Source organism: Chiloscyllium punctatum, chromosome 4, assembly GCF_047496795.1.
Source record: "Chiloscyllium punctatum isolate Juve2018m chromosome 4, sChiPun1.3, whole genome shotgun sequence".
Taxonomy (NCBI): domain Eukaryota; kingdom Metazoa; phylum Chordata; class Chondrichthyes; order Orectolobiformes; family Hemiscylliidae; genus Chiloscyllium; species Chiloscyllium punctatum.
In genome coordinates, this window is record NC_092742.1 from 20,860,111 (window position 1) to 20,876,115 (window position 16,005).

Genomic DNA, 16,005 nt, shown 5'->3' on the forward strand with positions numbered 1-16,005 from the left:
AGCCTTACATCAGTAACAGCTAAAATGCTAGCAGTTATCACCTTGATAAATGGACCTTTGGATTAAAAAAATGATCTCATTGGGCATAATAAGCATACATTTGCAAATGGAAAATCTTGATAGACAAGGTAGACACAGGGAAGATGTTTTCTCTGTTTAGGGAGTCTCAAACAAAGGTGCACAATTTAAAATTAAAGGGTGGGGGTTGCCACTTAGAAATTACGTGGGGGTTATGATATTTGGAATTCAAAAGGGCTGTGTAAATTCAATTTTGAGCATATTAGAGTAGAAATTGGTAGATTTCTATTTTCAGTAGTGTAAAGCATTATAGGGATAGTGCGGGTTAGAGAAAGTGAAGTATTTGATTAGTCATATTAAATGATGGAGCAAGCTAAATGCGCTACTCCTGGTTCTATATTTCTAACTGACACCACCTGAAATTAAACTCAGTATTCATAGAGTTAATTCCCGATGACTAGGATACAATTCACTGTGAGAGCAGTAGTCAATGATTTCAATTACCGTTACACTGTCCCGATGGAGCCATGATGTAACCCTCTTCACAGTCACAGTGATAAGAACCTGGGGTGTTGATACAACGTCCTCTATGGCACAAATGAGCCTGAGCACATTCATTTATATCTGCAAAGCAAGAAATCAGGAAAGAAAAGATTACTTTTTAATCAGTTATGCTGGCAAGAATAATCTAAAGGATTTTTAAATTCACTGATGGGATGTGGGCATCACTGGCTCGGCTGTCACTCTCACTTCAGCTCTGGAATTCAACACTTCTGTCCATGTTTGAATCAAGGCTATAATGAAGTCAGGGGTTGAGTGACCCTGGCAGAACTCAAAGTGGGTGTCAGTGAGCAGGCAATTGCTGCTTGCTAGTCACTGTTGATGACACCTTCCATCGCTTTACTCAAGGCCTTTGATAAGATCCCTCACAGCAAGGTGTCAAGAAAGTAAAAGTCCACGGGATACAAAGGCATGAAAAGTGAATGGGAGCAGGAGTTCTGCATGGTCAATGGCTGCAGTGGAGATCCAGGAATTTCAGTTATTGCAAGAATGCTGGACTTGGAGGACCACAATCTTGCAAATAATTGGGAAGATGCACTTGGGAAGAGTGATGAACCTATTCAGCAAATATTTGAATTAAATTAGCTTTATTGTCACATGAGTACAGTGAAACATTTACAAATAACCACTTACAACACCATCTTGGGTACTAAGGTACAGATTCTTAAATGAGAAAAATTTGAAAAGTACAGAAACAAGAAGTCCAGCACTAGCTACAAAAACATATAGGAATAAATCAGAAAAAAAAAGTCCAGGAGTATAAATAAGACTGTAGGATTTATTGTTCACTGCTTTTCAAGCAGATTCAATATGGAAGTAGCAACTTAGAGTCAGGAAAACTAGAAACTGATGGAGCAATACACCTGGTTTAATTTTCAGCAATGAATTCCAAAAATATTAACTTTTTGTCCCTTGCATTGTGACAGTGATGGGAGCAATGCACTGGTGATCCCATCAAATCACATCATTAGTATCAATATGTTGACTTTATCACCAAAACAGCAGTGGCACATTTGCTTCCAATTTGCAGGAATTATTGCAGAATGGAAGATGGTCATCAATGCATCAGCTATCTCTGTAGTCTCCCCACTGTTTAAGAAGCAAAGCTTTTCTCCATAAGTCTTAATCTGAGGGATTCATGTCTCCTGAGAATGATGGAGGCAGTGTCAATTACAGGAGCAATCCATCAGGGACAGAAACAGTATTGGGATGAGGCAGCAAGTAGCAGTTGTTCAACAAACAGATAAGCCATGTTCTTACCAATCATAGAGGAAACCTGAGAGTCCAAGTGCCTATTCTGGTTCATAATTTGTATGCTTGCATGTTTTAACAATTCAAACCCATAATCCTTTCTAAGAATATATGTTACAATTTTTTTTAGAAGATCTTGGATAATGAAACAAAACTTCTCATGTAAACCTATACTTTTGTTTGATTCTCATTCCAGTTTCAAGGGAATATAACTTCAGTTGTATAGCTGGGTAGCATGGTGACTCAGTGGTTACCACTGCTGCCTCACAGCATCAGGGACCCAGGTTTGATTCCAGCCTCAGGTGACTGTGTGGAGTTTGTACATTCTACCTGAGTCTGCGTGGGTTTCCTCCCACAATCCAGACATGTGCAGGTTAGGTGAATTGGCCATGATAAATTGCCTGTTGTGTTCAGAGATATGTAGGCTAGGTGCATTAGTCAGGTGAAATGTAGAATAATAGGATCGGGGAATGGGTCTGGGTGCAGTACTTTTTGGAAGGTCGGTGTGGACTTGTTGGGCCAAATGGCCTGTTTCCACACTGTAGGGATTCTATTCTATATTTACTGAAAATCACTGTTTACTGAGTAGATGAAATAGAAAAAGAGCAGTGAACCAATTTCCAATGGGATCTTTCTGCTTGGCCATTGTTACATTGGCATAGGAAATGAAACATAAAGCTGGCAACCTGGGAATCTCATGGAAATTCAGCCAAATCCTAAAGACGATGTGCCCTTGAGTAACCTTTAATGGATATTGTTACTTATCGCTGCACTTCTTCACAATCTGAGAGTCAACTTATTTGTTTTTACTCCTTGGAAGCTCTTGGAAATTTTATGCAAGTTGGTTGCATTCAAAGGGACCTCTTACAGCTCAGCCATGTTTCCAGAGTTTGAATAACCCACTCTCAGATTTAAAACAGCACTCAGTATGCCAAAGCTCAGATTCCTGAACCAAATTGAACCAAGCAAAGCTCAATATCTTATTAACAGTGTGTAATAAATAACACTTACTATATTACATTGAAACAAGATCCAGTACTGCAGTTGTTTATCAATTAGTTATATATCCAACTACATACAAAGGTTGAGCCAAAAATTAACAATAGGCGAAAAATATGTTGCCAGATCTTAGATCCATAATTGCTCTCAAAAAGGGACTACATCAAAAGGTGAATGACACAAAACTGTCCCTAAATGGCTACATTGTAACCAGGACGCATGAGCCATTGACCAAAATATTCTTCCAAGAAAAGAACCAACATGGAAATCAAAACTTACTTAATTGCGACAATATCTTTCATTTAATCACTTTCATCCACTTTACAGAATATATCCAATTTTGCTCACTAGCAATATGATTATTAATACAAAGGTAAACCTTAATTTCCAGAATATCATTCTTAGGCGATGAGAACCATATTTACATAGACTTCAAGTTTGAAACTTCGCCAGTACTTAAAGGTTCACTGGGGTTATTGCCATTATTGTGCACAGTTTTGAGTAGTGTTGCACGTGTTTCCATGAACACATTCCTATAAATGTTCACTTCAATCATTTTCTAATACATTTCCTTCATTAAAACATGATGCAATCTCTCTTGAACTTTTTTGTATTATAATTAAATGTACTGGCATAACTTTAAAGAGAGTCTACATTTTTTGATACAAACAGCTGTCTGCTCAGCACGAAGTCTCACAATTTCAGCAATGATGGTTATATAACCTTCTATGTGTTAAAACCTAAATCACTGCCACTGTAATACATGCCATCCCTTCTAAAGTTAAGTCCAATTCTCCTGCAAGGACAAAGTACTGACATTATTCTGCACGTTTTAATTATTGATTATGATGAAGGTATCTGATTTACACTTTTAGAGCTTAGAGATTTTTAAGTAGTGGCATATGTGATTGGTTACTTTTTTGATGCTTTAAAAAAAACTTTGGTCGGACGTTCCTCTTGGAAAAAAGGGCTGATTTAGTATGAGCAGAGACCCCCTGAACTGCTAATGGAATATTACTTTCATTGTAGTGCTTTATGACAGATGGGGAAAAACTTAAGAGACATCAGTTTGTTTTTGGTTCAGGATAACCAAGTATTTGATTTTAGCACAGAAAATCCAGTGATTAAAAGTTTTCAGCTGTTCAGAGAAGACCTGAATAGAGTCAGAAGTACTGGATTAGTGGTGCTGGAAGAGCACAGCAGTTCAGGCAGCATCCAACGAGCAGCGAAATCGACGTTTCGAGCAAAAGCCCTTCATCAGGAATAAAGGCAGTGAGCCTGAAGCGTGGAGAGATAAGCTAGAGGAGGGTGGGGGTGGGGAGGGAGTAGCATAGAGTACAATGGGTGAGTGGGGGAGGAGATGAAGGTGATAGGTCAAGGAGGAGAGGGTGGAGTGGATAGGTGGAAAAGAAGATAGGCAGGTAGGACAAGTCCAGACAAGTCAAGGAGACAGTTACTGAGCTGGAAGTTTGAAACTAGGATGAGGTGGGGGAAGGGGAAATGAGGAAGTTGTTGAAGTCCACATTGATGCCCTAGTTTAACTCCGAAAACAGGAATATAGAACAGTTTAGGAAAAACACAGATAAATCAATCACAAATTTTATTTCCAGACAAAGATTGCTTGGTCAGAAATTGGCAGAGTATTAAAAAACTGAGAAAGTCTAGGCTCTCAGTTTTTTAGTTATTCGTGTAAGATGAGCTCACAGTTCACAGGAAAGAACTAGGGAGAATCAGCTGTATCCAACTTTAAGGTTTAACATTGTTAGGAAATAAATCAAAACTTTCTTTTGCTGTGTTTAACGATCTTTGAAATGGTGTTCTATATTCGATAACATTATTATTTGTTTTAATCTTTTGTGTAATAAATGCCTGTTCTATTGTTGAGAAAAAGTTCTGCAACATCATGCAAATATATTTCAATGATTGACCAATAACTCAACTAAAATAAAAATATTTAATCTATCGAGTCTGATTTTATTCTGGGATCTGATATGTTGGGTAATATCACAAGCATGCTCCATACCAGGTGAGAGCTGTTGCCAGGTTTTGAATTCATTGATTTAAAGAGAAATGTGTCTTTTTTTAAAAGAAGCAGGAATGTGGAGGTGCTTAAAATAATATGGGAGGATTGTGGTGAAGTTTCTTACATAAAATTAATTTCCAAGATGGCTTTGAATATTGTTAATAATCTGGGAATAGAAGCCTGAACAATTATCCATTTGAATTCTTGGTATAAAGTTAAAGTTATAAAGAGAAGGAAGAAAAAGAGAAGGAGAGAGAAATGGGAAAGATAATCAAAGGGACATGGAAAGGAAATGCAAGGATGGCACAGTGGTTCAGTGGTTAGCACTGCTGTCTCACAGCACCAAGGATATGGGTTCTATTCTAGCCTTGGGCGATTGTCTGTGTGGACTTTGCACAATCTTCCTGTGTCTGCATGGGTTCCCTCCAGATGCACGGATTTTCATCCAGACTAGATGGATTGGCTATGGGAAATGCAGGGTTATGGAGTCAGGGTTGGGACTGGGTCTAGCTGGGAATACTCTTCAGAGGGCCGGTGTGGGCTCAGTGGGTCAAATGGCCTGTTCCACACTGTAGGGATTCTGTGATGAAAGAGAATGTGAGAAAAAGAGATCTGAAAATATTTAAATAATTAAAAAAAATGTTTGATCTCAAAAAACATAGGGAAATTAGGCAACATGTGTTGGATAGAGAAAAGCTTACAATGAGTTTAAAAGGGTGACACTGGAAAAGCACAGCAGGTCAGGAAGCATCTGACGAGCAGGAGTGTCAACATTTCAGGCATAAGTCCTCCATCAGGAATATGGAAGAGGCAAGGGGTCAAGAGATAAATGGAGTTGGGCTCGGGCTGGGGGTGAGAAGGCTTGTGAGAAGGTGGTAGATGGATGCAGGTGTGGGGGGGTGTAATTTTGATAGGTCAGTGGGGAGGGTGGAGTGGATAGGTGGGAAGGAAGATGCACAGGGAGGACAGGCCAAGAGGGTGGTACTGAGTTGGAGGGTTGGATTGGGATGAGGTGGGAAGAGGGGAGATTTGGAAACTGGTGAAGTCAATGTTGATGCTTTGTGGTTGAAGGGTCCCAAGGTAGAAGACAAGGTGTTCTTCCTCCAGTTGTCAGGTAGTTTTGATTTGGGGGTGGAAGAGGCCCAGGACTTGCATGTCCTTGGAGGAGTGGCAGAGGGAGTTGAAATGGTTGGCCATAGGGCGATGGGGTTGTTGAGTGCATGTGTCCCAGAGATGTTCCCTGAAATGCTCTGTGAGTTGGTGTCCTGTCTTCCTGATGGAGAGGAGATCACATCAAGAGCAACGGTAGATGAGATGGATGGATGTGCAGGAAAGTCTCTGCTGAATGTGAAAAGATCCTCTGGGGCCTACCATAGCTTACAAAAACGTACAATATATAAAGAAGAGTCAGTAGTTTGGAGGATGCACCGGATTCCATTAAAGGACTTGAGTTAACTAAGAATCTATGCTTAGTGCATACTTTACTGAAGGTGCAGTCAAAAGATACTTCATCATATTCGAAACGTTTTAATAACTACATCCATAATTGCATGCAAATTTGTTTGAAGTGCAATCTGCAAATCATGAACCCATGAAAGAAGTAGTTCTAAAGATTTATGAGCTTATTCCTGAAAATTATCAATTAAAACTCTGAATTACAAGGAAGAAAACTAATCAGACATTTGTAGAATTTTCAAAAGAAAAATAAATTCTATAGGATCATTGTTTTTATAGTTATGAAGTCAGAGAGGTCTCCAGCACAGAAAAATACCCTTCAAATCCCATTTTCCAACACTTGGCTCAAAACCATTGAGCATTGTAAATGTAAGTGAATACTTCTTTATGTTATGAAGCTCTCTGCCTCAACCACCTTTACAAGGCAGAGAGTTCCAGATTCTCACCACCCTTTGGATGAAAAACGTTTTCCTCACATCTCCTTTCAACATCTTGCTCCTTATCTTAAATTTATGGCCCCTGGTCATTGATTCCTCCACCAAGGGGAAACTTTTAATGTATGCCCCTTACAATTGGATCCATATCTATCATGTTACCCATCAGTCTCCTCTATTCCAAGGAAAACAACACTAATCTGTCCAATCTGTTTTCATAACTGAAATCCTCCAACACTGGCAACATCCTGGTAAATCTCCTCACACTCTCCCCAGTGCAATTACATCCCTCTGATGGTATAATTTCGAGAATGCAGATCATGCTCTAGCTCTGGCCTAACTAATATTTTATATGGTTCCAGCATTATCTTTCTGCTCTTATCTCTATGCCTTGGTCAAGTATACCACATGCCACTTTATCTACCACTCTCACTATTTTAGGTGACCGATGGTCATGCACTTCAAGGTCTCTCTGACCAGGGTCCTGGGCATCATGTATTCCCTTGCCTTGTGTGTTCTGCCTAAGTGCGGCACCTCACACTTAACCAGATTAAACTCCATTTGCCACTGTTCAGTCCATCTGACCAACCTATCCATATCCTTCCATAACTTAAATCCTCACTATTTACCAATCCACCAATTTTTGCATCATCCATGAACTTACTGATCAATTCTTACTGATCAAGTTAGAGAAACATGTTGAGAACAGAAGGGAAATCATGTTTCTGGAAAAATTGAGAATTAGCGTTCCTGAATACCTGAAAACCTAGTTAAATAAGCATCCAGAATTAAAGATCTGTAAAGCAGACACTCTATTAGATACTGATGATATCTCAAATAGGTAGTTACAGGTGGGGTGACAGTCATATGGAAATCTATAAGGAAATCAAAGGAATAGAAAATCTGCCCAGATGGAAGAAGCATTTGTTTCAGGAACAAAAAGATGGTTGCCCAAGTTATGAAGGAGATTGGGCAGAACCGAAAAGTGACATGAAGTAAATAATATGCATCCGTTGTCTAAGACAGGTCACACCAAAGCCAACTGATGCAGGTTAAATCAGAACAGTAATAGAAATGTCTAAGGAACCATCAGGAAAGAGAAGTGTTAAAACTGTAGCAGTGGGATTACACATATGGAATATCCTGCAGAACTTGGCCACATCCTTATGCAATTCCAGCCAAAAAAAACATTTTAGTATGTTAGCTTGTGTTTTCCTAATACCGCAGTAACCTAGCATTTTATGAGCCCTTCATGAAATACGAGTACTTAGCTAGACCTAGAACCTGATTGAAAACTACTCATACACATTGGCTGGATTTACATGTTGTTATCAATGAGTATGGCTGCTGAATCCCTTTTTAGATTTTCTCCCAACATTTCCACTAAGAGAAATGTCGTTCCTAAAGGTAAAGCGCCATAGTCCCATTAGGGACAACTGGTGGTGAGTTGAATCTGAGGGTGACTGTGCCTCAAACAAGCAGTGAAGTTGAGAAGGCATGATGTTCATGGTAATCTCAGCTGGTACAGGAAATGAACCAAGCTGCTGGTATTACTTCACACTGCAAACCAGCTGACCAGCCAACTGAACTAACTGACCCCCTTATTTAATTCCTCACCAAGAGTAAGCGCCTCTATCGCTAATGTACATTTTCCGACTCTTTGATCTTTTTAGCTTCTCAAGTTCAAGGGCAGCATTCACTTTTCTTATCAGAAAAATTCCAAAATAAAGCAAATAATTGCGGATGCTGGAGATCTGAAATAAAACAGAAATTGCTGAAGAAATTCAGCAGGTCAGGCAGCATTTGTAGAGAGAGAGTAGAGTTAGTGTTTTGAGTCTGCTGACTGTTTGTTAGAAACTGTTAGCTGTTAGGAGAAAGTGGTATTTATGCTGAAGGTGAGGTTGGAGGTGCTGGGGGACAGGTGAGCGGATCGATGGAGATGGAGCCTAAAGAGAGATACGAAGGGGTTAGGCAAATGAGGCAATTATTGATAGGCCAAGAAAGCTGAATAAGGAGGAGAAAAAAAGAGCTTGGGGTGGAGGAACCTGTTGTCCGTGACAGGGCTCAGCTGTATTGGGTGCTACAAGCCAGACAGAGACTTATTGATACTGGATTAGTGGTGCTGGAAGAGCACAGCAGTTCAGGCAGCATCCAACGAGCAGCGAAATCAAGAGCTGACAGCAGTAGACCATCAGGGACAGTAAAATATTCATCGGCTACGATGCTGAAATCTGGTTTGCACTATGGCAGTGAAACTTAGCATCTATTGGTTTTGTTTGTATTCAGTTTTGCTGCCTGTAAACAAAAGTTCATGCTTATATTTATCCAATCGCTTGCCCGTACGTGATGTTCCCACTCTGAAGGTCAAGCTACAGGTTTACAGTGGGCATTGTGTGCAATGTCGTACTGACTTAGAGAATGAAGATATGGAGAGTTAAAGTGTGCAGTGTGGTGGTTCCACTGAGACTAGGGCGAGAGAATGGGGTTCTATGTAAGAGGGAGTGCCAGCTGTGCCAGCTACATATCATGGGTGTACAATGGCTGTGTCATGATGGTGCCTGTGAGGGGCATCATCAGATTGTTAATAAATATCAGGATGCATAGCTTCCTTTCAGTAGATATTCATGAACTGGTGAATGGTCCTGGGAATGTCATGTTGTAAGATGACACTGTGATTGGGTGTAGGGGTGCCCTGGGGCAGGGTGCTTAGTTCATGCAGTGAGGTTGGGTAAGTTATAACAAAAGGCCTCACAGTGAAGCGTCCTCCAAAAATAACTCAAGCAACTTGAAATTAGCCAAAAGAAAACAGAAGGTTCAATCCTTTAATTGGGCCAACAATGCTCAGAAACCACACTCAGAAGCCAATTTTACTGATGGTACCAGCTGGCAGCAGTGTAGCTTTGATTACAAAGTCTAAATTATCAATTTAAATATAGAACAACAATGGGCCTATCAGTGATCATTGGGGGATCCTACAAAACCTTCCACTTTGAATTGTTAGTCTCTGCCCCTCCTGTCTGCTTTCTTACTTGCAACAGCTTAGCTGTCCATTCTGCTAGTTGTCCTCAGTTCAGTATTTTCATTCCTCATTCATTAAGCTTTTACAAGGTGCTTTACAGAGATTTGCTTTGGAAATGTAGATGCATTACATCTTCCACCCTTGTGGAATCTCTCTCTGCCACCTCTTCAATTCATTCTTCGTAGCTCATCAAGCTCAAATTTCTCTCTTGAACACATTCATTATAATATTGTTCCTTTACAGCTGCTATTCTGTTTCTTGATTTGGAGGTGTCGGTGTTGGACTGGGGTGTACAAAGTTAAAAATCACCTCTACAATCTCAGACTCCACAACTGGCTGATGAAGGGGTGGCGCTCCGAAAGCTAGTGCTTCTCAATAAACCTGTTGCACCGAAACCTGGTGTTGTGTGATTTTTAACATTCTATTTCCTGCTTTGGTGAGGATATCATTATCATTCCCATCATCATGGTTAGACTTTGTGATTTCCTGATGCAAAGAGATATATCCATGGAGAGGCAAAACCAAGTGGATATTTTGTGTAACTGGATCATAATGGTCTCCTTGAGGAATATTTGATGTTTGGAATGTAACCAATATGGTGCTCCATTTGCTTTGGTCCCATCATCTTGACTTACCATATATACTCGATTAATAGTCAAACTTATTTGACTACTTCTTAAGGTTAAATTCATGGGGTTGCCTATTACATGGATACTACTTTTGAGGGACTGAAATTCATGCTCATCAAAATTCATACCGTATCATTAGCAGAAGCCCAACTGATCTGTAACAGGCTGGACCTATTTTCCCTGGAGCATTGGAGGCTGAGGGGTAGCCATATAGAGGTTTGTAAAATCATGAGGAACATGGCTAGGGTTAATAGACAAGGTCTTTTCCCTGGGGTGGGGGAGTCCAGAATTAGAGGGCATAGGTTTAGGGTGAGAGGGGAAAGATATAAAAGAGATCTAAGGGGCAACTTTTACACACAGAGGGTGGTGTATGTATGGAATGAGCTGCCAGAGGAAGTGGTAGAGGATAGAACAACTGCAACACTTAAGAGGCACCTGGATGGGTATATGAATAGGAAGGGTTTGGAGGGATTGGGGTGGGTGCTGGCAGGTGTGACTAGATTGGGTTGGGATATCTGGACGAGTTGGACCGAAAGGTCTGTTTCCATGCTGTACATCTCTATGACGCTACGACTCTAAAGAAAAAAATGAATTGCTGTATTTCTGAAAACCCGGAGTGGAACAAAACAGCCAGTGGAGTGGAAGACTGGGAATAGAGTGGAGTAACAGGCACATTGACTCATAAAGGTTGATCTGTTATCTGTAAAAAACTAGGGTCGACTTTCACACATGATATATGTAAAGATCCAGGTTATTTGGCCAAGAATTGGGGGTCGACTTTTACATGAGATTGACTATTACTCAAGTATATACGGTAAGTATGATGCCAAAGGATTTCTGCTCATTCACAGCTTGTGCATTAGATTCCTGTCTATTTTCACTACAAGTGAGAATCAGTAACTTGGATGCACGCCCTGCTGAAGCAGACAGACATTACTATGATGCCTTGCTGTCCAAAATTGGATCTTTAGCCCCAGTCCAATTTTTGAAGGGAGTTCCTCAAGTATCCAAAGTAGAAAAAAGTATCTATTTCTCTAATGCAATCATGATAAAAATTGGCATCTTAAAGCTTCAAAAGCATTTACATATCTATTAGTAGTGCTCTGCATAAAAGCACATTGGTATCGCTTGCACTGAATTGCTGGGATTTAAGAAAGAGTCACATTACATTGGAGATGTGGACAGAAGCAAATGGAGTGGAGATTCAGTATAACAGAATTCCATTCTGTCCTGCGCTGTTGCCCATCCAGATGTTTCTGGTTCCTGATACATAGCTAGCTTTTCGATATGTTGATAGAGCCAGAGATCTGAGGAGTTGTTGCCATTGTCAGTTTGTGTACAATAATGTGAGCAGGGCACCATAGAGTGTTGTGCCTCTCAGGAGTAGCACGTTGGAAACTGATCCCTGCTATTCCTGAAGTCCTCACTAAAGTTAAAGATTTTTTAAAATATCCCAAGATTCCTAAATATACCTGACTTTCAGACCAGGGTGACAAAAAGCACAGGCAAAAGCGAGGACTGCAGATGCTGGTGATTAGAGTTAAGAGTGTGGGGCTGGAAAAGCACAGCAGGTCAGGGGGATTCTCCTGCTTCTCAGATGCTGCCTGACCTGCTGTGCTCTTCCTGCAACACACGCTTGACAAAAAAGCACTGTCCAAGTTTCTGTATGTGACAGGAGTTATTATTACAAACAACTAACCTCTAGCTACAAAAAAAATTATGAGCTCTGGACACTTATATCTCTACTAGTTAAAACTAATTTAAAATTGTCACTTTTTAGTAAAATTCAGCCCACTGAATATGGTGTAATGTAGCTTTCATTGGCTTCTGTTTTATTGGCGAGTGAGATGTGAGTCTCATTGGGTGTGCTCATCCCTAGTTGCCCTTGAGAGGATGGTGGTGACTTCCTTCTTGAACCACGACAGTGCATGATTTGGACATTAACCCACAATGCCCTTAGAGAGGGAGTTTCAGGATTTTGACCCAGTGACAGTGTCCAGATTCTTTGAATATGGACTGCTTCAGTATCTGAGAAGTCACAATTAACTTCTACCCTGCCATTGTTTATTTGGAGGAAGTTCTGTCTCACATTAATGAAAACTAAGTGAGTTGCAAATTGAGAAGCATGGTATCTTCAGTGTTTGTCCTAAGGCTACATTTTATTGACAAAATTATGGAGTTTGAAAGTTTCTAATAATACACTGAATTGATATTGGGGAAACACTCTTTCATACATCTAGTATTTCATATTTTTATGCACGATACATATTGTTTCAGATGCATGAGTGAACAGTTACTCATTTTTTAATTTATTTTATTTATACTGTTGTTTTCTTTAAACAATTAGTGGAGCTGAGAAATAACAAGCAGCCACAAATATCAATAGTTGTTGTTCATAGGATAATGTAGACCATGGTATAAATTAAGGTAATTATAGTTGCGTACAGCAAGGGAATACAGTAATGATGAGTGAGCTCAATCTATTTATAAACTGAGTCAATCTAAAGAGCACCAATGCTATGGAGGAAGAATTCCTGGAATTGCTTTTAGGAGCAATATTTTGAAGAATGAACCAGAGCACCCAGAGGAAACCCACTAGGACATGGGGAGAATATGCAAACGCCACACAGTATGAAATTGAATCTGGGTCCCTGGCGCTGTAAGGCAGTTAACCACTGTGCCACCCCACATCCAACAGAATAGATTTCCTACAGTGTGGAAGCAGGACACTCGGCCCATCGAGTCCACGCTGACCCTCTGAAAAGCATCCCACACCACCTCATCCCTGTAAAATTGCTTTTACATGACTTACCCACCTAGCCTGCACATCTCTCAACACCATGGGAAATTTAGCATGGCCAATCCACCTAACCTGTACATCTATGAATTGTGGGAAGAAACCCATGCAGACACGGGGAGAATGTACAAACTCCACACAGACAGCCACCCAAGGGTGGAATCGATCCTGGGTCCTTGGCACCGTGAGGTGCCCCTCTGAACTGAACTGCCCCTAATAGGGTCATTTAAATGATAAGCTGCGAATATATTTCCATTTTTGGCAGCAGTGGGATTCAAAACCACACCTCCGCAGAGAATGGAACTTGAGTCCAGTGCCTTAGACTGCTTAGCGACACCACCCAGACTGTGGGTATGACAAGTATGACTTATACTGTAACAGAAAATTGCAAACTCAACTCATGTAATTTGCTGTGCACTGATTTGATGCCATCCTCCAGATTAAATCTTGGAAAATCTAGCCTAAATTATTTACTTATTCAGAGTTGCTTTTACTTAAAAACAGTTAAATTGCATTTACTCCAAATATGCAAATGATGATGGACTCAATGGTTGTCTTTGTTGAAGAAACTGAGCCAAATTTGGATTATTAATTGTTGAACATACAAATTTTCCACATACATACTGACGTTTTGAAAGTCCTGTAACGTTCTTTTCCAAAAGAACCAATGAAACAAATTAAAAATAAATATTGGACAACCAGATAGGATTTTCAGGAAACTGCACTGGGCAATTCAAACAGTATTGTTCAACCAACTGGTGCTCCTGCAGTATTGCATTTGCATATCAACATGGATTAGGTATTTAACCCTACCTATGAGTTAATTTCCAATTCTGCATACTTGGAATCACTTTGACATCCATACATGAACTCCCATAATTTAACTTTCCAAACAAACATTTGCCTGGGAAGAATAAGTAAAATAGTCCAGGTCATGGACATGGACATGGGCATAAATTCTGTTTGTAGGTCTCTTTGATCAACACCCCAAGTGACATAGATGTGTCGCCTAAGAATGAGACATATGCTAGTGTCACAATCCTCTACCAGGGAATCTGACTAAGTCTTTAGGAGAAGCTAAAGTGCACATTTTAACTAAGGCAGGATTTCGGGAAGGAAGAAAAGGAATGCAAATATCTGATTTTGATAACAGAATGAGTACTAACCTTGGCAGGTCTGTTTGTCTTCTAAGATAGCTAATGTATAGCCAGAATAGCAGGAACAGGAGTATGTGCCTGCTGTATTGATACAATGGCCTTTTCCTTCACATGGGTCTCCTTCACACTCATTTATATCTTCAGATCCAAATTATAAGATATCAATGGCAAGTGGATTCAACATAGAAAAAGAGAATAAAGTCATGGACTACTAATATACAACACTGTCATTTTGTTAGCAATGCTCATTTGGTTACCGTTTCATTACCTAAACATCAAACATTCCTTCCCAGTTCTCTCAATGAGTATCCATCAGCAAATAACTTATTTTTCAGGTGCTGAGCATTTTCAATATTTTCTGTTCTTATTGTTTCTGCTTTTCTATATTGTTTTCATGCAACCAATTAACAATCAGAATCTTCACCATTGCAACAGTTGTAGAAATGTGAAGTGCATATGTAAACATTAACAGATTTAATTAAACTATTTACAAGACACGGAAAGCGTGGACGTATTGTTGCAGTCTTACCATCCATCTGTAAACCCACTGACAGAGACTCAGTGATGCCCACACTTCCTGTTGCCCCGGGAAAGCAGCCAACACAATCAAATACCCTTCCCAACCCGGTTATACTCTCGTCCACCTTCTTCCATCATGCAGAATATACAAACATTTGAAAACATTAGATTACTTACAGTGTGGAAACAGGCCCTTCGGCCCAACAAGTCCACACCGCCCCGCCGAAGCACAACCCACCCATATCTACCCCTTACCTAACACTACGGGCAATTTAGCATGGCCAATTCACCTGACCTGCACATCTTTGGACTGTGGGAGGAAACCGGAGCACCCGGAGGAAACCCACGCAGACACGGGGAGAATGTGCAAACTCCACACAGAGAGTCGCCTGAGGCGGGAATTGAACCCGGGTCTCTGGCGCTGTGAGGCAGCAGTGCTAACCACTGTGCCACCGTGCCGCCCATTGATTGATTGAAATTTGTAGAAGATTGACAGCAATAGATTTGGTTGAGTTAGGTTATCAAGGGTTATTAAGTAAACGTGGGTAAATGAAATGGAAGCATGAATCAGTTAGGCTTTTTCATCAGCAATAATCCTGAGGGGCTGGATAATCCTATATTTACAATTCAAATACAAGCCGTCTTGCATATCAACCTGAGGACTGACATATGATAATCAAAATGTTTTCAAGATATAGTCATGTTCATTTTTCTCTTCCTTTCTGATTATTCAGGGCCTTGGTCATTTCTTCCAAGCAAAATTATGTACATCTTTCAGTTTAATACACTGCATTCCCTGCTCCTGACCTGGTCGACTCTACACTGATGTAACCAAATGCAATTGCATGATTGTTTTACCGGACACTTCCTTTCAGTCTGCAAGTTTAACCATGAGCTTTTGGTCACTTACCTGTTTAATACTCTGCATTGCTCATCATCTTTCTCTCTGTCTGCAGATACTTACTCTGTTCTAACTCCAAGCCAACAGAATTCAGCTTTTGATGAGGCATTCCGCAACCTTTCAGACCAAAGTCAAGACCAATAACTGATATTCCCACTTTTTTTCAGACAATTGTAATGACTCATCCATTTACTTGATCTGGTCCTGGTTTTCACCCCTATCACAGATCTTTCTTTTCATTC

General features: G+C 40.2%; 1 protein-coding gene across 2 annotated transcripts in view; it reads right to left on the bottom strand.

Moving 5' to 3' along the window:
- LOC140476119 (latent-transforming growth factor beta-binding protein 2-like) overlaps positions 1–16,005 on the bottom strand; it is a 469,839-nt gene that overhangs the window by 136,982 nt on the left and 316,852 nt on the right. For both annotated transcript variants that reach the window (XM_072568220.1, XM_072568221.1), the window contains exons 18-19: positions 14,353–14,481; positions 523–642 (exon numbers count right to left, since the gene is read on the bottom strand). In XM_072568220.1, the coding sequence (XP_072424321.1) occupies positions 523–642; positions 14,353–14,481 (249 nt within the window). The remainder of the gene's footprint in view (positions 1–522; positions 643–14,352; positions 14,482–16,005) is intronic.